This window comes from Hemicordylus capensis, chromosome 13, assembly GCF_027244095.1.
Source record: "Hemicordylus capensis ecotype Gifberg chromosome 13, rHemCap1.1.pri, whole genome shotgun sequence".
In the NCBI taxonomy this organism is placed as follows: Eukaryota; Metazoa; Chordata; class Lepidosauria; order Squamata; family Cordylidae; genus Hemicordylus; species Hemicordylus capensis.
Genome location: NC_069669.1, coordinates 2,317,177 through 2,339,700, shown reverse-complemented (window position 1 = coordinate 2,339,700; position 22,524 = coordinate 2,317,177). Strand labels below are relative to the sequence as shown.

At 46.6% G+C, this 22,524-nt stretch overlaps 1 protein-coding gene across 11 annotated transcripts in view; it reads right to left on the bottom strand.

The window, feature by feature from the left end:
- The window catches only part of MPRIP (myosin phosphatase Rho interacting protein), a 128,180-nt gene that overhangs the window by 87,079 nt on the left and 18,577 nt on the right, over positions 1–22,524 (bottom strand). For all 11 annotated transcript variants that reach the window (XM_053276125.1, XM_053276123.1, XM_053276129.1 and 8 more), the window contains exons 2-3: positions 18,285–18,362; positions 16,251–16,316 (exon numbers count right to left, since the gene is read on the bottom strand). In XM_053276125.1, coding sequence (XP_053132100.1) covers positions 16,251–16,316; positions 18,285–18,362 — 144 coding nt within the window. The remainder of the gene's footprint in view (positions 1–16,250; positions 16,317–18,284; positions 18,363–22,524) is intronic.

Here is a 22,524-nt window from a genome sequence, read left to right as displayed (position 1 = left end):
ACAACAAGATAGGGGTTTATAAAATTATTCATAGTAGGGAGAGTGTTGCGGGTGGGGTGGAGGAGTTTTCCACCGTCTTTCATAATACCAGAACCTGGGATCATCCAGTGAACAGAAATATATTCAGGACAAACTTTTTTGGTACGGGTTTTAACTATTTCTATTTTGAGCCACACTGCAAAGCATCGCACTTAAGGAGACAGGAGATAGATAGATATAGATATAGAAATAAGTTATGGAATTTGCATCTATGGGATGTGGTGATGGCCACCAACTTGCAGATGTAATTGGACAAAGGTCTACCTTTGTAAGACACTTTTTGTTGAAAAGTGGTATATAAATACTTGTCATAACTCCAATGCCACTGCTGCCACCACTCTATGTGGAACCTGTATGTTCAGGGACAGTCCATCTCTGAATAGCAGTTGCTGGGGAGGAGCAACGCAGAGAGTTATTGCCTTCATATCCTGCTTTGGGGTTTTCTAAAGACATCTGATTGGCCACAGTGGAAAGCATTATGTCAACTAGATGGACCTTTGAGCTGATCCAGCAGGACTCTTCCTATGTGTGCTTTTCATGCCACTCATCGGCAAGGGTTGGGCCATCTGTTGACAGGGCAAAGGGCACCTTTTCCCTTCAGTGCACCAATACCTAGAAACAAGTGGTATCTGCTCAGTTATATGGGGGGATGGACATAACCTGGGGATAACACTGTAGGATAAGCCTGCTGCCTTCCCATGGTGTCCCCAAACACTGAAAGTCAAGCTTATACCTATCCCCTTTGTTTACACTGATCAAACCTGCATTCTGTTTCTTGGTCACACCAAACACTGGGAAGTGGATTTCACATTCAAGCACTCCACAGAACCACGGTTTATTTTGTCTATCTGTGGCTAGTTTTTATGTCTGAACCCACACACAATCCAAGAAGGCTTGACGTTGGTTTGTTTATCCTAACCATGGTCTTGCATCAGGTCAGAATCTGCAATCACGGTTAAATATTGGTTTGTTTCTGCAGATCCATCCTTGCAGGGCTCTGAGAAAAGGGGGGGGGCTATAGATTATGGGAGGTAAGGAGAAGAGAAGTGACCTGAAAGACTCACGATTTGGTGAAACAAATCAAGATTTGCTGATTGCCTGTGGTGCCAATCCAAGCTTGATAAAATAAATTAAATAAGCCTTACAAACACACATACCCCTTGTGGTTCCATGTGATGTCTCAGCCCACTCACAGAGAGACTGATTTCGTTCCTCCCACAAGTGAAGGGACATGCCCCTATTCAGTCCAGTACATTCTCCTCACTGATGAGCTCTTCATCACTACACAAAGCTATCTCCTTGGTTAAATTACCGAGCTATCAGGGTTAATGGAACTTCCCTGCTCAGAGGCACTGTACCTTGGAATATGAAGTACTTTTGGTGGTTGTATTCCACCCAGCAGCTCTGCCAATATGGTCTGGCAAGACGTCTTGGGTAGACCAAAGCAGTGTTCCTTATAACAGGGATTCCCAGATGTTGTTCACTACAACTCCCAGCATCCCCAGCTGCACTGGCCTTTGGCTGGGGATGCTAGGAATTGTAGTCAACAGCATCTGGGAATTCCTGTTAGAGGGAACACTAGACCAAAGCCAACGACAGAGCCCTGTATTAAAAAGACAACAGCTGCACTGCATCCTTCAGATTCTCCAAGGCAGAAAGAAAGGAGGCTGGGAAAGACGCAGAAGCAGCTGGCACACAGCTGCACTGTGTTTCACTCCTGGACACGTGAAGGGGGCCATTTCATGAGACAGGCATGGCCAGAGAGGGGGAGGCACCACATCTGTGGAATGCGGTTTACATAATTGGTATTTAAAAGAGAGAAAAGATAAAGACCAACACACCCAGGATCTGGGCTTGCTTTGCAAAAGATGACCCCAGACTAAGCTGAAGGTGCAGCAGCACCACCGCACAAAAAGCCTTCAGGTATGCTACGAGAAGGTCTTTGTCCAGCCGCCGGGGTCAGCAGTTGACTAGCCTGTTTCAGAAGTCTCTTGACGACTCCCGCCCCCAGGGACCACCATAAAAATGCACAGCTGGAGCAGAAGCGAGAGTTGGCACAGCCAGAGCATTCAGTGGCTATGAGGCAAGAGCTGGGTGGCCGCTTTCCTCCACACACATTCCAGGCAGAGGCCAAGATGTTCATTAACTGCCGACCCTCAGCCCAGGAACAGATGTGACCCCTGCCGCAGGATGCCGGCCTGGAGGTCACTGGCTCGAAAGCTCCTCAAGCCAAGTCGTTCAGATCAACGCGGATCATTAAGAAGAGAGAGAGCCGCAGGAGCCCTCAACATGAAAGCGCTGTGTAGGTCTTCTCAGTGCTACAAGGCGGCCATGGGGAACGGCGTTTTTAGGCTGCTAGTCTTGCTTACTTTCCTCACTTTCCCCTCTACCCACTTTCATACTACTCTTCCAAACCCAAGTTACCTCTTTTTTAAAGAAGTCAGAACCAAGCACAAACAATTAATGCTCAGCAGCTTCCTGTTGCTGTAGCTGGAGGTTTTCTGGCAGAGCCCCTGGGAGGTCTCAGGGTCCAACCGCTAACAAGGGGTCTCCTTGTACTGCAGAGGGGTCTCCTTCACGGCCAGCTGCCTCCTCACCTTCTGGGACCTACCATCTAGCACAGCAACCCAAGTTCTGTTAGGAAAGTCCCCAAAGGATGATAAAAAGGCACTTACAAGAAAATGATGGAGAAAAGCTGAGATCTGCCACAAGGTCTGCTAACTGAGCAAAGTGGCAACTTTTAAAAGAGGCGATTCTCTTTATGGAGCAGGCGGAGAGCAACTGGCCCTCTCCATCCCCAGCACAGCATCCCTCCAGTGGCTCTTGCTGGTGTCTACCTTATGTTTCCTTTTTTAGACTGTGAGCCCTTTGGGGACAGGGAGCCATTTTTGTTTGTTTGTAAACCTCTTTGGGAACTTTTGTTGAAAAGCGGTATATACATATTCATCATATTTGTAAGAAATCAACTGCAGGGAGGGTGGGGAGGCTTCCTTCTGCTGCGAGACCGGGCAGCCATTTGGGGGGGACTGGACTAGTTGGCCTCCAAAACCCCATCACTTTTATGAATTTCTAATCTCCCACCCCATCAAAAAAGCCTGTGACCCAGTGCAGCCCAGTGAACAAGCAGCACTTGGGGGGAGCTTAAAAGAAAACAAACCCAGTGCCCAAGGGAGATACAAGTTGCTTCCATGTGGTTGGATTCTATAGTATTCTGGGAAGATCTATTAAGAGATACTGTTATCAGATGAAAGGGGCCCAGATCCACGGTGCCCTCTGCAGAAGCTGAGAGCCACAAATCCTTTGCTACGTTTTCATCAGAGGTTGTGGTTATATCACAACAAGAGGATCCTGCCTCCATTTAAAAAACAACAACAAGTTGTTCTAGGAAGAACTAATCTGCCTACTTTCCTTTCACTATCCCTACAACTGGACCAAATGTGAACTGCCTAACAGATTTGGACCACAAGTTAGCCCACTTGTGCCTCAAACATTTATGCATCTGCTGTCTTGAACTGAGGTGGGTAACATAATGACAAACTATGTGTTTGAGTTGCTCCTGTGTGTCCCTACAATGATACCATTTTTGGTCCAAATTGGTTCCCATTTGCACCTCAAATGTTCACGTGCCCGCCATCTTTAATCAGGGTGGATGACATCATTACAAACTACGTCCTTGAGCAGAGTTCTCTCTAATTTTCTTCATCTGTGTGCAGAATGAGTTTTGTTCTGGGCGGCAGGATCAAGGCAGTGTGTGCTGACATGCACTCAGAGTGGGGCCTTCCTGATTAAACCTGAGCGGGATCTAAAATTAACTGAGTGCACATCAAAAAACCTGCGAGTGCGTGCACACTTGCACATTTTAGAGGGAACGCTGTCCTTGAACCATCCCTATGTGTCCCTACACCTGTAGCAAATTTGGTTCAAATCGGTTAGGCGGTCCACAAGTTACCTCAGAGTTTAGAGTTGAGCCTCAAAGTTTACACATCCGCCATCTAGAAACCGAATTAATCATCATCACCATCGTCATCATGACATCACCACAAACTACACCATTGAGGCATCCCTGTGTGTCCCTACAGCTGCAGCAAATTTGGTTCATATTGATCCAGGCTTTGCAAAGTTGATGGGGGGGCGGGGGGGGGGGGCACACATGCACACGGAATGCCGGGTGATCCATAAGCTGGATCTACTGGAAAGTAGGCTTTTTTTAAAAGCACATATGTAAAACCAGAAAACTTGTAACCACCACCCAGGGTGGCATATTTCAACAGCACCCCCTCACATCTGCCTCCCGGTAGCTAATAAACCACCCCCTCCATCTGGAAGTGGTTTTCTTTCCAAGCCATCCACCTCATTTGGGTTCAATTACCACCTTCGTTGGCTTGCTATCTGCACTGCAAGGTTGGAGGTAAAACAGCAGCTACTTTCTCTGTGGCTAAATACCTCCCAGGGTTGAAATGATGGCTTCCCCTGACAAAGCCAGCCAGCCACATTGTTTTCTGCCCGTAGGCTGGAGGTCTCGTTTCCTGGGGCAGAGGGCAGGGAAATCCAAAGCCCCTTTCCTCTGTTTGCACAGATAATCCCACACAGCTACGAAGTGCAAAGACCACACAACTGCCTCTCGGGCCAGGCAGACTCACACAAGTCGAGGAGCTCGAGAGCTGGCTTCTTTTCTTCTGTTTTGGCCAAAGGACTAACAAAAGGCAGGACTGACATACCAGTCAACCGAATGGTCAAAAATGCCCAAATAACCCATGAAGCCAAAGATGTCCCTGCATAGGGGACAGTTTACGAGGGCAGCGCATCAGAGCGTCCGATGCTGATGAAGCTGCAGCACCCCGCCAGTGCTGTGCAGATGCAGCCGCTGACCCCAGGGCCATCTCTGCACAGTTCCTCAGATTCTAGCTGCAGGGCAAGCCGAGCAGGAGAGCCTTCTGCTGCGGGCCAGTTGTGGGCACTGAAGGCATCTCCAAAGAGGCACACAAGTGGTCAGCAGCAGCAAAGGTCACTGCCTGGGAGCACCACCCACAGCTCCCTCTGGCTTGCTGAACGATCCAGAGTTTCCCCCCTCCGAGCCATTACGCTCCCTGCTCTGGAGAGCGGCCGCTATGAAGGCTTGGACTCAAGAAGAGAATCCTTTTCCAAGCCGATGTCTTCATTTCACATTAACACAGTTTCATTTGTTCTTGTCACTGGCATAAATGTGGACGTATCTTTCTTCTTCTTCTAACGAAGTTAATGCTTTAAGACGGGGGCTCCCGGCCTGTGGTTCTCCACATGTGGCGGAGCTACAACTCCCACCATCCCCAGCTACAGTTCATTGTGGCTAGGAATGCTGGGAGTTGTAGTTCAGCAACATCTGGGATACCACAGGTCGGGAACCCTTGCTTTAAGGCAAACCCAACCATAAGATAAATCCAACAATGATTTCAAGACATGCCTCCCACATATGACCAGTCCAAGGCTTGACCTCTGGCAGACAGCAAACATCTCTGGCCAAGCTAATAACTTGATTGATTTGCAGCGGTGCTCATTCCGCACGGTTCAGCTGCAGAATGTGAGTCCATGTAGCACGGTGGCTAAGAGGCTGGCCTCCAAAGAAGGGAGCTGCTGGCTCACCTTCTCTTCGTTAGCCTACTGCTTCTAATTTGCTGTTGCACAGGAAGGAGGCGAGAGGGCAGGCAGCAGGACGTGGGAAGGAATGGGTGGGAGACCCTGGTGCTAACCTCCTGCTGCTCTGGTGGAAACTGAGAACAGCACAGGAGCAACCTCTAGGTTGGAACCTGGCAACTCCACATACATGAGCTGCTTTGAATACCTTACAGTAAAACAAATCAACCAGTAAGAGATTGTAAGAGGATCCGCAGTGTATGGCCAAGCCTCCCCCCATGCGCAAGCTTTTTCCAGAAGGAATACATTTTGCGAACAAATTTCAACACCCCAAATAAATGACAGTAACGTTTGGACAGTTTGAAAGAACAGACAGTTCCATCATGTCTATAAGGGAGGATTCGCAGCAGCAGCAGAGATAGTGTCGACCCTGTTCCCGGCCGAGTGCGTCACTGACCACCACCACCACCACACACGCAACCTGCAGCCAATCTCTGCAGCTGGCTAATAAATCTGGAGGAGATGACCTCTAGACCCACAGCATCGATGCAGCCCTTAAGCTCCTGCTAAATCCTTTTTGGAAGGCATGTGCCGTAAGAGAGGGATGCATTCCCGCCCACTTGACCCCAACTGCAGTAAAGCCAACACATCGAGACAACTTGCTGGGATAGCCACCACTTTTCAAGGTGGAAGAAGACAGATTTTTCGGCAGTCCTGAGCAGTGTTCCCTCCAACAGGGATTCCCAGAAGTTGTTGATTACAACTCCCATAATCCCCAGCCAGAGCACATTGCAGCTGGGGATGCTGGGAGTTGTAGTCAACATCTGGGAATCCCTGTTAGAGGGAATACTAGTCCTGGGAAGTGTTCCAGCTAAGGTGTGCGCTCATGCATTTTTTTTTAATGTCCGCTCAGTTAATTTTAGATCCTGCTCAGGTTTAATCAGTAAGGCCCCACTCTGAATGCATGTGCTTTGAACACAGTGCTTTGATACTACCACCCAGAACAAAACGCATTCCACACACCGATGAAAAAAACCCAGAGAGAACATTGGTCCTGGGTCTCTGGCCTCATTCAATGTGGAACTGGGAAACATGTCTCTTGCATCAAATGGTCATTCGCACCCCCCTACTTGGCAATTTCACTTTCAAAGCGGTACCAATGAGAATAACATGATGCCGTGTGTTGGTCTTTGGGCTGTCAATAACACCATAAAACTCCCATCTTCTATCCACTTCGCCGGTTGCCTATTTGTTTCCAGGCTCATTGGAGAAGCAGGTCGTAGCCTTCCAAGTGCTAAAGGCCCGGTGACCAGGACATCTCAAGAACCACCTCCTCCTCCTCCACTCCCAAGCTCTGAGATAGGCTCCACTCCCTGTCCAGTCACCATCAGGTGCAAACTGCAGGCTTGCGGGAGATGCTCTACCAGGACTGCAACGGGACGCCTTCAACTGGAGCCAATGCAAACCAGTGGTGGAGCCAGATTCAACATGGGGGCTCGGGGGCAGAGCCAGTGACTTACTCCCTGAGGCATACACTGGGATAACTTCTATACACAATCCTAGATCTACATCTGAATTAAGGTATTCTCCTGAGTGGCTGGGGCTGCTCTGGGAAGAGCACCTGCCTGCTTGCACGCAGAAAGTCCCAAGTTCCCTGCTTGGTATCGCCAGACAGGGCTGAGAAACCCTCCTACCTGCAGCCTTGGAGAAGCTGCTGCCTGGCTGCATAGACCAGGAGCTCCCAAACGGCAGTATTTCGAAGAGTCCCCGGTGGTACCATGTACGTGCCGTGATGTGAATGTTGAACTGAGTTGCACGAAGGAGGTGCTTGCCCGGTGCACATTTTCTGCTGTTCTTGCCATCCTTTCCCCAACCCTGGTAGCTCAAGGGTCAGAGCTGGAAGCCATTAGGGCAGCCCTGCTCAATTTAGCCCCCCACCCCAGCTGTGTTTGGATTACAACTCCCATAATCCCCAGCCACAGTGGCCAATAGCCACTGTGTAGAAAATACTCAGCTAGATGGACCAATGGTCTGACTCAGTATATGGCAGCTTCCTATCCCTCCAGTGGCTGTTGCTGATGTCTATCATATGTTTCTTTTTTAGATTACGAGTCTTTGGGGACAGGAAGCCATTTGATTTGCTTTATTTGTTTGTTTGTTTGTTTATTTCTATGTAAACCACTTTGGGAACTTCTGTTGAAAAGCGATATATAAATAGCCATTGCACTCATATAGATAAGCACATACACAGAAATTTAAATGTTGCATTTAAGAGACGGGTTTACATCCAGATTAAGTTACTCATATACAGTCCAATTAAAACTAATTATACATGTTCACTTGTCCCATTAATTTCTATGGGTGTATTCATGAGTAATTTAGTCTGGATGTAAGCCAGTGACTGGAATAGTAGCCTGTCTCCCCAACTATAACATTGAAGAGTGCAAGTGAGTGAGAGCGAGAGCGAGAGCACGCTTATTTATTTATTTATTTAAATTTATATATACTCTCTCTTTCTCTCTCTCCCTCCATGGAGGTACCCGAGTTGAAGGTCTGGAGCAGAAGTGGTACACTTGTTTTAAAAGGTTGGGCACCCCGGTATAGACAATACTACGCTAGATGGACCAATGGTCTGATTCAGTAGAAGGCAGCTTCCTAGGCTAGTATAGATCTGGATCCTACTACAAAAAACTGGCCAGCAGAGCTGCACTGAGACCTGGGAGAAGGAAAAATTAATACACCTATTTTACAGATGAGGAACACTGAGGCCGAGAAACAAAGCACCTGGCACAAGGCAAGTCGTGGCAGAGCCTGTTACCTTTCCCTCCCTTTCAGCTTTCCAGTGGCACTTCTCCTGCCCATGCTAGCAAAATGGTACAGGAAGAAGAGACACTCGCAAGATATTTTTGTAGAAAATAATTTTCACCAAGCATTTTGGGCAGAGGATCTGGACTGCAATGGTGCAGGACTGGGGGTGGGGTAGAGCAACAGACTTCGTAGCCTGCCTTCTAGCAAATCCTGCACGGGTGGCAGCCTCCTTCTAGGGAACCTTCCGCAATTACCCAGAAGAAGCCGTGGAACAAGTGGTCAGGAGCCCTCTGGCCCTCTGCCATAAGCCTGCCCATCCTTTCCTCTCCCGGGAACATTTAAGCAAGCCCCACAGAAGAGAGATCAGTGCATCCCGAACCCTCCCCCTTCCCTCGAGGCCATCCATCTCCTTCAAGAATGGTCTGCACTGAGGTCCAGAGAAACGTTTCTGGAGCAGGCATTAACAGCTAAACCCCCAGTGGGGATTAAAGATCTCCCTGTTCTTTGGAACATGTGTGGTAACAGATTTGGGGGTTGACCTAGGAGTGTCTGTTCTGCAAATAAAATCCCCTTTGTGTCAGGCTAAGGACATCCAGCAGCCGAGAGGCAGTCCCAAGAACTGCCTGATCCTTCCTTGTGGCTCTCCCCATTAGTCACCCCACCCCCAGAATTCCAAGGGTGCCCGATAAGAGGCCCTTTGTCCTGAGACATAATGTCTGTCCCGTCTCTCAACCCCATCAAGAAATCCTTCCAGAAGGTACCCAGTTAGTGATAGAGCCGAGTCCTACTAGGTGCCCCTCAAATGGGCTAAGAACTTGACGCTGATTAAGGTGCATCTACCCTGCACCTTCGGCCCAGCTAGGGGGCTCAGAGCAGTTTACACCCAATACATCAACTGGCGCACAACCAGAGAAGACATAAACGGCAACACAGTATTAAAACTTTACAGCAAAGGAACCTTATAAGAAATTGGTTCTCTTAGTGAATTTCCCAGAAGTAGTAGAGGTGGTACCCTTATATTGGGGGGAAATTTGCAAGGCATGCTCACTGGAAAATGATTAAAACCTAGATAACAATTGAGTTTTAGATCTCTCCGAAGATTAGACTTTGGAGCAGGTGGATCAGTGTTGTTACTTTTTAAGATCATTCTCCACCTGAGAAAGACCTACATCAAAATGGAGGTCACCGAGTAACTGTTGTGGATGTGTGGACATGTTTGTTTCGGATTGCATCGTTCTCCATACAATGGACTTAAGCATTCCTCCTAAGCTATATATTTAGTTTCAGAGATATGATTTTCAATCATTCATGTTTTGTCTTATCTTAGATTGTAAATATCTTCCGATTATAGAACTACCTTGATTCAGTTGATGCTTTCTCTTTATCGCATGGTTAGTGTATAGTTTGGTGGGGATCTTATAGTTTCTTGTTGGTATATGTGGGAAATATCATCATCCCCAACTTCTGTTTCTCATGTTCTTTAGCTCTGATGGCCATTAATAGGGTGGGCCAACCTGCCTATTAGTGGTGACTACAACTGGACTACTCGCTGTTGTCTGACTACAACTCCCATCCATACAAATCCCCAGGTGCAACAACTTATGAAAGGGAATCATGGGAGTTGTAGTCCAACAGCTGGAGAGCCACAGCTTGGCCTCCTGTGATGTAGCTAATAGGGTGCCTTTTATAGAGGTGTGCGTTTGCGTTGGTAAATGCCGATCATCTGTTACTTAATTTTTTTTAAATCTACCATGACAGTTTCGTCTGGGATATGTTCTTTTAATATGTGGATTTATACTAATAATTACACGTTTTAAAATCAACATTGTTATACACTGTAGAATATAAATAAAACATTTAAACTAAAAAAGGGGGCTCCCAATTAACTGGATAGAAGATTTGATAATTTCTAAGATGATAAAAATGATATCATCATTTCTTGCCATTTCTTAAGAAGTACTCATTTTAAAAATAATGTCTTTCATAAAGAGCCAGCATGGTGCAGTGGCTAGAGTGCTGAACTAGGACCAGGTAGACCCAAGTTCAAATCTCCATTCAGCCATGATACTTGCTGGGTGACTCTGGGCCAGTCACTTTTCTCTCAGCCTAACCTACTTCACAGGGTTGTTGTGAGAAAGAAACCTAAGTATGTAGTACTCTGGGCTCCTTGGAGGAAGAGCGGGATATAAAATGTAAATAAAAAATAATCAGGGGTTCCCAATCCTAAGGGCAAACCTGATGAAGATGGTCAAGTGGGTGAAAACTTCACATGGGACAAACAGGATCAGTCCATGTGCTACGGAATAGGGGCATCCAACCTTGGGCCCCCCCGATGTTGCCGGACTACAACTCCCATCATCTGCAGCCACAATTACTGGGAACAAATTACATACAAACCACATGTAGCCTATGGCAACTCATAAGCTATTGTCAGAATGCCTACAGTATATTTAGGTTTTTTTGCAAAAAACAGCCCTCAAGATTCTTACCCTTTTCTCACTGATGGCATTAGAGGGGCTTCTTTATTCTAAAACAACTGTTTTTATGCTGCCTTTTCAGCTCCAGAGAGGAAGAAATAGGGAAGTAAGTAAGCAGCCTCTGCCCTGCTGATTGGGCACCTGTTTATTATCACATACAGGTGGGGTGAGTCATTAATTGGGACACTGTCAGCCCTTTTTTGCTCTCAAACATTCCCTGGTTCAATCCAGAGAAAAAGAAGAGTGTTGAAGTACCTGTGAAGGACTCAGAGTTAATAGCTCCTCTTCCCCACCACCCCAAAAAAGAGAGCTAGCATGGTGTAGTGGTTAGAGTGCTGGACTAGGACCGGGGAGACCCAAGTTCAAATCCCTATTCAGCCTCATGATACTAGCTGGGTGACTCTGGGCCAGTCACTTCTCTCTCAGCCTAACCTACTTCACAGGGTTGTTGTGAGGAGAAACTGAAGTATGTAGTACACCGCTCTGGGCTCCTTGGAGAAAGAGCGAGATATAAAATGTAAAATAAATGAAATGAAATAAATCTGTGAACCAATTAGTTGGGGCACCTTTTAGATGATTACAAGTTTGTTAACTGATTAATCAGAATGATTAAACATTACAGGCCTAGCTTGGGCATAGGTTGACTCACACCCGCGAGGTGCAAAAGCAAAGAGAAAATATGCATTTCCTTTACTTCCCAGTCATTGACTTTTTCCATCGTTTCCTCTTGAATTCCTGTCCGCCTGGGGAGGACTGTGGATTGACCTCTGTGCCCTGTGTATTACACACACAGGGCTGTTTTCCCAGCAATACAGCACAGAGAATATCCCAAGCTGTTAGAAGCCCTTCCAACCAGCAAATTTACACACCCAATTCTTTTTCTAGTTGACCCAGCTCCAACAGCTTAAACACGGGGCCTTTCCATGCACAGAGTAAGAGAGGCAGCAAATGAGGGCGGGCGAGAGGGCTGCAAGCCAAGAATGTTGGAGGGGGGAAAATTAACAATCTGATTTGTGTTTGACAGACACAAAGCTCCCTCTAGCATGGCCTCCATTGGATCAAAGACCTCTTCCATGAACAGATTGTGTTCATTTCTGGTCTATACCCGATTTCGGCTTGGTTCTCACCAAGCTGATAAACTTGTGCCTGGGCTGTACCACCTTCAGACTACGAAAGATTCCTTGTGCATCAAAAACTGGTGCATCAGGGAGAGAGGGGCTGAGCTACCACCTTTCTCTCCAACATAGAACATTATAAGCATGGATTAATTTTGGTACGGAAAAATGTTCATTCACCTGCAGTCTGAAGTGGTATAGCCCACCACAGAGGTTGTTTAGCTCACCGAGACTCAAGTCAGAATGCCTTTGTACACTCCAGAAAATGCCCCAGTTCAATCTCTGACAGACCTCCAAAGGTCAAGGCATATTCCAGAGCTGCCATCAAAAGGCACCTCTCTATAGATGCTCCCCACACTTCAGATTATGCCCAATGTACAAAGACCTGCTCTGGAAAGACAGCAGATATCCCAGGGCTACACAGGGAAGAAACAACACTGTGTGCCGGTTAAAGTGCTGGACTAGAACGGGAGACCCCTGAACTAAAATCCCCACTTGGTGATGGAAGCTCATGCCATGGAAGACGTTTACCTTGGGCAAATATTCCCTAGCTCACTAGGTGACTTTGAGACAGTAATCTCTCAGCCTAGCCTACCTCATAGGATTGTTGGAGGTTGAAATGGGAGGGTTTGACAGAGAGCTGGTCTTGGAAACTGCAGTGGCCCTTCTGATGGCTTTGGGCCCGTGAAAGCCATCCAGTGATGTCAACCCCAATGCCAACATTGGTTTGTTGAGGGCCATGCCTTCCCCAACATCCTACCAATTTTCAGCATCTTCACCCTTAGGCCTTCTAGAGATTTTGCCTAACTCTCTTCTCCAAACCGTCACCAAGCAGTCTTCCATTGTCACTTCAGGAAATATTATTACAGCAAAAGCAGCCAAGTTGCTGGGAGATGGGGACAGAAAGGTATACAGCACTGGGCCAAGATAATTAAGAGGATTTGGATGAAGTTTCAGCAGTAACAAGAGCAACAGTTTTGCAAATTCAATAGTTTGTTTTCATAGGGAGCCAAAAAGCAGCTCCTTTGGGGTCTGCAGTGGAAAAAGAACAGCAAGGGAGACAGAGGAGACCCCCATGAACTCACCACCCCCAAGACATGCCTATGTGTGTTCTAGAGCAAGGGTTTCCAATCTTGGGATCTCAGTTGCTGATGGACTACAACAGCCACCAGATTTGGCTTATTTTAAGCCAAATTTTGGGTTACGGCCCATTTGACCCACGAGTATACCCCTTAGGTTCTGGCAAAACTACAATGGCTCATGGCTGGGAACCCCTACCCTACCGAAGCCAAAAGGGTCATAACTATTTTTGCAGCTGTGTAAAGAAGCCTTTGACAGCCTGGTTGCCCAGACCACATTCATGAATGTGCATCACCTGACGCTCATCAAGAGTCTGATAAGACAAAAGGAGGAACTCTTTCAAGGCATTCTGCATGCATGATCTCCATAATCCTCACAAGCACTCTGCAAACCAGGCTCAGTATTACTACCCCACTATTACCTCTATGCGTGACTACTGCAATGTGTTCTACGTGGGGGTGCCTTTGTAAGCAGTTTGGAAACTTCAATTGGTCCAAAATGCAGTGGCTAGATTGGTCTCCGGAGTTTCTTGAAGAGACCATATGATGCCTGTCTTAAATCAACTGCATTGGCTGCCAATAGGTTTTGGGGCAAAATAAAAAGTGCTAGAAAATACATTCCTTTAAAGCCCTAAACGGCTTAGGACCGAGTTACCTGGGAGAGCACCTCCTTTTGCATGATACCCACCAGATATTAAGGTCATCAAGAGAGGTCCATCTCCTGATGCCGCCAGCTTGTCTGGCGGTGACTCAGGAGCTGGCCTACTCTGTAGTCGTTCCTGGGCTGTGGAGTGCGCTCCCTATAGATATTTGTGGTTTAGCATCTTTACCAGCCTTTTAAAATGCCCTTAAGACTTTTTTTTTAGCCTGGCTTTTAGTAATTTTTGGATGCTTTAAATAGTTTTAAATTGTTGTTTTAATAGCTGTTTTGTTTTGATTATATTTATTTTTGTGAACCACCTAGAGCCTTTGGAGTCAGATGGTATATAAATAAAATAAAATAAATAAATTACAGGTGAAAAGGCTGGGGCAAGAGCTGACGGATGGGCTCCTTGGCTCCTAGCCACTATGCCAGGTCCCACCACAAACACCAACATAAATTCTAATAGAGGGTATCAACGTTGTATTGAAACAATACTAAATCCTGACACCTCTCAAGTGGATGTGCTCTTCTGTCGGAGGTCATCAGAAACCATTTATTAACATCTCTGTCTTCAACAGACTACAAGTTCAGCGTCCTACAGAAGATAAGCCTGAGGTCCAAGGACACAAAAACTCGTCATTCCACATGAAGGCCTCATTGTCTGGACCGTGCCGTTTTGGACTGCAGGAAGGGGCTCATAAGACTCCTCCATACCAAAAGGATTTCCCTCCACATGGAAAACCAGTTCCAGCCTAGGCTTCCTCCTGATATTGTGTGTAGGAATATTGTTTTCATGGAGGAACATTCCACCAGGCTAGTCCTCACAGCTGCAGTCTGAACTGGTACAGTCTAGACAGAAGTCTACTCTACAAGCTCAGTGAGAACAAGGTCAAGAAATACAGGATGCTAAGGATCCCCCCTCCCCAGAGGGCTCCTGCAAATATACAGGCACTTTTTGCACCACCCAGTCATAATTAGAGGATCAACACTGCCAAGTCAGTGCACATGGGTTCCCACCAATGACAGCAGCCTTCAGAGAAAAAAGACACCCCTGCCAGCAGCAACTCTACTGAGAGTAGGAACAGTGGCAGATTTCCCTGAATTCTCCTGCTAAGCTGAGCAAACCAGTTCCTTTGCTAGGTAGGAGGGAGAACCAACTCCAGGCTGACCTATTTTCCCTGGGCATCAAAATAGAAATGCCCTGTTCTCAAGAACAGCAGGGGACTGAAATTCTCACAAGAACCAAAAATAATCTTACATCATGGTGGGGGCAGGGGGAGGCAGAAGGATACCGGAGAACCTGGGTGGGCAAAAAATTTACCTTTGTCAATCCCTTCAGAGAAGGACCAGTTATTGGGCCAGATGAAGACACATCCCTTGAGAACTCTCCAATCTATGCCATCCCTCCCCTCAACAGTTTCTCCTTCTGTTCTAGAGACACATGCTATTTCTCTCTCTCAAAGGGGAATTCCTCAGAGAGCTGATCTCAAAAGAAGAGTAAAAGGCAGGCAGACCCTGAAGAAAAGAACCCTGGACAGACAAGACTAGGACTTTGATGTTTTAGACTCTGTTCCAATAACCAGTGCCAGAGGCTCTTTCACAAGTTCTTTTCACTAACATGTGGAGGGGAATCAGGGCCATCTCCAAAGCAAATGTGCCCACAGGCTCCAGCCCCAGACCTCTACACATTTGGTAGAAGGTCTGAATGAGAAGCGTCTGTGCACATAAGCTCGGTCTTGGTTCAACTGGGAATGCTGCAATTCCTGACTGTGTAGAGAAGCCCCAAAGCCCTTTAGAAGATGGGTGGAAGAGAAATCTAATTAAGAATAAAATGGCACCCTTCATAAGATGTCTCACCAACCACATGAACATCTGATGCCCCCCGCTCCGGCCGCCATCTCTTGCAAGGCATTGAGCATGCATCTGGAAACTCCTTGGAAGAAGAATAAATCACACCAAGGGCTGTACTGGGGGTAGGGGCCAGTTTCTCAAAAAGGTAGTTAAGGAAGGCAACAGACCTATGGACCTCTTCAAAAGCCAACCACTCTCTTTTTAAAACTCGCTTCCCTAACCAGTCTGGGGGCTGCAGCTGTGTTTCTTGATGATACCACCAGGGGTGCACCTGGGCACAAATCTAGGGAAAATTGACACCATGGGGGAGAAGAGCAACTCCGTTCAAGAAACGTCCACTTACAGTCCCAAAGGCCACGAAGGAGAAGCAGAAGCACACTCTCCACTGCTGCTCCCGCCCTGCTAAACTACACACACCAATCACACACACACACACACCAAGCCTAAAGCCCACAAAAAGCAGGACACACATCAATCCTGTTTAGTTCACAAATCCAAAGAACCCTCTACTGGCTGCCAGCTCTTACAGGCCCTGCCTCAACTGCGCACGCATTCTCTCTCCTGAGGACAACCCACAAAAAAGCATACAAAATGGCAGTGATGCAGGAGGAAAGAAGATGCCACTCACCATCTCGTCCAAGGCGTAGCGGAGGAGGCCATGTTCGTAGAGGATGAAGAACCGGCGCTGCCATTTCTGGGGGGCAAGGCGGGGGGAGGAAGCACACAAACAAAAATGAAGACATGGATATTTAAGTGGGAGGCTGCCCCCAAACCAGTTTGTGCAGGGGGAGATCACCCATCCTTCTCTTGCAGTTCCTTCTATCCACCCAACACGTCTAATCTCACACCCCTCCAACTTATTTACAACTTTTTAAAAGGCAGTCAAGATACATTTGTTCACCCAGGCTTTTAATTAGATATTGTTTTAATTGTGTTTTTAGTAGTTTCAATGTTTTTAATCTTTTTATCTGTTTTTATTGTTTTGTTGTAAACCGCCCAGAGGTGCCAAAACTAGATAGTTGAGACAAGAGCTGCAAAGAGTAGACCAACCCCTGCTTCATTCCCAGCCTTCTAGGTTACCCAAGGGAGAGGGAAAGAGTCCTGGAACAGAGGTACTCTCCCCAGCTCCTAGGGGGTGGGGGCTGCACATTTTTTTTACAGCCTTAAGTAACCCATCATTGTTTCTGGCCCCCATTGAAAAACACCTCCTCCAAGCTCTCTCACATGCACAGAGGGGGAGAGAAGGTTCAGTCTTTCACTTCACACTATACTTTGGAGATGGTCAGCAGTAGCAGCAAGAAGCTTTCTCACCAAGAAGCAATGTTTCCCAAGCCTGGTATGAAGCAAGAGACTAACTCATCCTTTGCCCTCAAATTCTCAAAACGTGCTGGAGAACTGAGAGCAGCGACATGGTCAGTTTCTTCTACTCAGCAAGAAGCAAGAAGCCTTTCCCACCTCCGAGTTCTCTACAATGGTGCTGGGAGCTTGGAGAAGAGTTTCTCACTTTGTGCTGGCTAGACAGGGGGCTGACAGAAAGTGATGAGTGGCCACTATTAGCCACCTGACAACCACGTTTGCAAGTGTGGAAGATCAGCTAATGCATCATTAAGATCCTGGGGTAGCAAAGAAATTTCAAGGCTGATCCTTTGCTTAAAACCAGACTCTTCTGTTTCACCAGACTAGTGAATCCACAATTAACTCCCAAATCCAAATTTGCCTCTCAGCATCACTATTTAGTTCTAACAAACCCTTTAGGGAGTCTAGGTTAGTCACTAAATAAAAATATGGGGCTTGCTCCCCTCACCTTGGGAAGCAAGGAGAACAGTCCACCACCCACTCAGAAGCACTAGGCCCTTTTCACATGTCTGAGGCTTAGTGGCTTGCTCTGTTTTCTATACTGCCTCCTCAAATGTTCGACCACTGCTAGGGGACTGTATGTTCACCATTCTAAAGTAAATAAATAAAAGAATTAACTGCTTCACAACAGAATGAGGGTCACTGGGGATCAGACAAACTCACGGAGGATAAATCTCTCCACAGCTATTAGCCATGATGGCTAATGAAACTTCCATGTTCAGAGGCAGTATACCTCATAATACTAGATGCTAAAGAAAACCGTCAGTGGAAAACTGTTTCCTTCAAGCCCTAATTATGGGCTTCCCGGAAACATCTGGTTGGCCACTATGGGAACAGGACTAGTCCAGGTATTGGAGTAGAAGAGCCTTTGGTCTGATCAGCAGGGCTCTCTCTACGTTTGTAAGTTAATTCTGCAGCCAGGAAATCCTGGAAGTAGAGTTCTGCAACCTGAGCAAATCTGCATACCATTGTTGTAGTTTGAATAATTTATATAATTTATCCTGGTGGTGTTAATCATGAGAAGCAAGGAGGTAAGTAGGACACTGAAGCTCTCTGTATGCCAACTTCTAGAATTCTTATTTAGTCACCTTTCTGGTGGCTGAGATTTCTACAAGCCCAGACACTTTTGAATGTATTTTCACAGCCTTAAGGACATTCACAAGGACATGCAATATCACATTCTGCACTTTGTATGTACGTGGCTGAATCCCAGCACACATGCAGCTTGCCCAGCACCAGTCCCTCTGGGGCACAGCCACAGTTAGTATCCCTCATGGTTCAACCAAACAAAAAGACCCATCCTTACCCGAGAGCGATGCACAGGGTTGTCGAAATCCGTGCCTTCTGGTGCCAGCAAAAGCCATCCTCCATAAATAGGTTTGGCCTGAAAAGCAAGGAAATAGATGATCAGAATTATTATTGTTCTACGAATCTACGGCACAACTGGGACATTTCACCCAATGCAAATTACGGTGACTATAGGTTATTACTATAATGCCTTGTATGTTTGCAGGATGAAATAATTCACACCGCAGCTCTATATAACAAGGTCTATAGTTCAGTGGCAAAGTGCTTGCTTTGCATGCAGAAGATTGCCGGTTCAAGCCCCGGACTCTGCAGTTTACAAATGCAGCTCTACTTCATCAACTGGAAAAGGCTTTGCCTCATAAGCCACTAAGAAAGGGGTATTTATAAGCTAGGTATGAAGTTGCTTCAGAGTCAAATCACTGGTCCATCAAACCCAGTACTGTGTACTCTGACAGGAGTACAAGTCTCGGGCAAGAGTCTTTACTGGCCTCGTTACTTTTTAACTGGAGAGGTTGTGTGACAACCCTATGCATATTTCCTTGAGGTTAAGCCTCAATGAGCTCAGAGTGATTTACTTCTGAACAAACACCTTTGGAAGCTAGCTGTGAGTCATGAAGGAAGAAAGAGACTCTTTTCAGGTCACAGGTGTGTATGACTGGGGTCTAGATTGAAGATGTTACATGTGAACCTGTCTGTGTGTGCGCCAATCAATTCTAAGGCCCTGGTCTGCATTCCCTCAACATCTAAGTTGCAACTGGCAGAAACGAGACAGGGCCTTTTCAGCGGTGGCACTGCAATCATGAAATGCCCTCTCGAAAGAGGGCTTAGCCTTGTTGCTGCTTCCCCTTCAGCAAGCTGCAAAGTTCCAGCAGGCTTACGGGCCGATTTGGGAAGCCAATTTTGTATTCCTCTGTTCCTCTTTGGTTTTCTATCCAAGATGGTTTCTGCCGTCTTGCATTTTCAGCGGCTGTTGCAGAATTGTTTTGCCACTTAATTGTTAGCCACCGTGAAGGTCTTCAGAACAAAAGGCAGGGTACAGATATTTTAAGCATTAAAATCAACACTGCTGATCTTAAAAACAGCTTCAACTTCCAAAAGTAGACAGTAAATTAGCGGTGTGCAAGAAAATGCAGGGGGGGAAACCTGTTGCTAAACCTGCTCTCAGCAAAAACTAAATAAATGCAGCACCATCCACTCCCATTCCCCTCCTCTGTCGCCTTCCTTCCCCATCTAAAGTTAGACTGTAAACTCCCTAGGGCAGAGATATGTTAGCGCTATATTAATACACAGCAAGAGCTACCCAAATCAACACAGGAAAGGGGGCTGTGAACACCTGCTGCCTTTAAGGAGTGGACTTGGGAAGCTAAAACCAAGGACACAGAGCCAAGAGTAGTTTTATTTTTAAGATGGTGAACCATCAAAATAAATATCAAGCCACTTTATTTAAAAACAAAGCACACACAGAGAAACCCTACAGCCAGTTTAGCAACACCTTCTCAGACCTGCCCTGCAAGTTTAAGATTTTGCAACATTTATGTATTTGCACACATATAAGGGGAAACTGTCGACGCCCTTCACCTATTAAAAGCAAGAGAATCAAAGGCCTTACAAAATAGTTAACTCCCTTTGTCTGGCAGTAAAAAGTGTTTCTTTTAAATGTCAAGAGAGTGAGATTGTAAGACCATGTTTGACAGATCTCTCTCTTAACAGCACTTTTATGAAATTGCTACTAAATGAGATCTCTTTCAAATCTGGACAAATATAAAAGAGGGTCATCTTTGCCATTACATTTCTTCTGACCTAGTGAACCTTGGTCTTGATTCACACATGCATGTATGTACATGGCTTGATTTCTCCATATTTCTGACCAGATGTGTGAGCCGACGCTGTCGAAAAAGGAACACATTTGAGGTGGTATGAAGGGAAATCACAATCCTCTTTGCAGCATTATAACTGCAACACTTTAATTCACGTGCACAAGCCCCAATGCAATGCATGTGCATGTCTGAACCAGTGTTCAACAAGAAATGGGTTGTGTTAGTAATGTGAAAGACTGGGGGGAAACTGGAAGGAGAAACCTTCCCACCCCCCAGAAAATAATGCAAAAAAACCCAACCCCTCCCCCTCAATTCCTCCCCCAGATCTTCACATCTTTAGGTTGTGTGAACCAACTCAAATGGAATGCACTGAACTTTCCAATTACCTGAAATGCAGTTTGTGGCATCAAAACCATGCAGAATAGCCCCCCCTCCCTCGGTTGAATGCATACCATTTCTCAAGTGGCAACCTGCCATGTTGCACGAATGGCCATTGGCAACACCCTGCCAAAAATTTCCGCCACTCCCCATGCTTCCATGGATTTCTGATCTGCTGCAGACACGGGGAGGTAAAGTTTGCCTTGCAACTAGGTGTAACTTTAAACATGGCAGAAATCGCAGGTCGTGATCTACCATGGAGAGTGGGCAACACTTCTCCAGGAAGGGGAGGGGGAGTTCTGTCAACAATAAACCTTATCCAAACCCAAGGTACCCCCAATCAATTATGTTAACCGGTATATAATGTGGTATATAAATTAATTATAATGCAGTATATAAATTAAATAAATAAATAAATCAAGACAACCAATGGCAATTCTGCAACCCATCACTTCGTGCCTACAACATTTAACAGACTGCTTTCTAGGATCATGCCACAAAACAGTGCAAGAATCCAGCTTTTTAAAAACTCAGCTATAATTCACTTTTTAAAAAATCAAGTTTTCTAGCCCTCATGGATTACGAAAGTAGACACAACATTCAGCACCCCTCGTCTCACTGAACCCCTCTGTGGCTGACAAAAGGAAAAGTGGGAGCATATAAGTCGCTAGAGACTGAAACCGAAACTTCCAGCATGTAAGGGGGCCATTCGCCAATACAAGTCCACCAACCCAGTACATCCCTTTGGAAGATATACATGGCTCCAAATGAGGCGGCCCAAAGATCAAATTCAGAAGACGCAAAAACGCCATTCTATTCTCAGCAAAGCCACATGTGAACTAGGGATGTCACCCAAACCAAAGGCTCTGCGTGAAATACAACAGATCAATAAAACTGGATCAACTTGCGTATAAATAAAATAGTTCTGATGGAAGCAGCACTCTGTTTTTAGATGGCATACACCCTGCTGCAGCAAACAGGAGAGGCGTTCCCTTCCCTACAAAATGAGGGATGCCTCTTTCAAGATGGCATTTTGCACCTGCAATATTCACATGTATTTCAACTTTTTAAAAAAACACTTCCATCCATTAATTGGGGGCAGGAACTTGATAGCTTATGACCGTTTTAACCAATTTGAAGCCGCCTTATATTGAGCCTCTGGCTCAGTATCATCTTCCCCAGCGCTAGCTGGAGATGCTGCCAGGGACTGAACCTGGGACCTTCTGCATGCAAGCAGATGCTCTTCCACTGAGCCCCACGGCCCCCATCTATTTAACCAACACTTGACTAAAAGTTGCAGCCCAGATTTTAACCAAGTCTGCCTGGTTCCAGGAGGGTTTGGGTTGCAGTCACTGCCTCTGCCAAACCCAACTAAATCAGCACACACACACACACCTGGTTTTCTGCACCTGCCTCCTCCAAAGCCTTCCAGGCGCTCCTGGCACGACCACTCTTCCCTCGGCTCATGGCTCTCCGCTTTAGAGTTCCTACCGCTCCTCTGCCTGCTCTCCGTTCTGCTCAAGGTCTGGCTGGGGCACCCTCCTCCGTCGGGGCTCCCCACCCAGCAGCACACACACCCGCACCTTTAGCAATCTTGATCCTCCACTCCCTCTCCCAGCGGCCTCACCCTCTTTGAACTCTGCACGGTGATGTGCTTCCGCTCTGCACGCCACAGTGAGTCACTGAGACAAGGCAGCATTTGCACGGAAGACCCCCCTGCTCCTTTGGCACCACAGCAACCCTCAACAAGCAGCCCTGAGCGCATTTGTTAAGCTGGCCCAGGAGCTGACCTACACCTTTCACCGTCCAACCTGAAGACCTCTGCGAAGAAAAAAAGGAAGTCAAGGAGTGGAGGTCATCTCTGCCCTATTTGCAACATTAAGGATTTTGCTCGAGAGGGAAAACACCCAGAAGAAAAACCATCAGGGCATAATAAGGTCAGCCCTGCTGGATCAGACAACGGGCACATCCAGCCCAGCATCCTGCTCATCCTCCAGTGGCCAATCAGATGCCTCCAGGAAGCCCGCCCATCTCATAACAGGT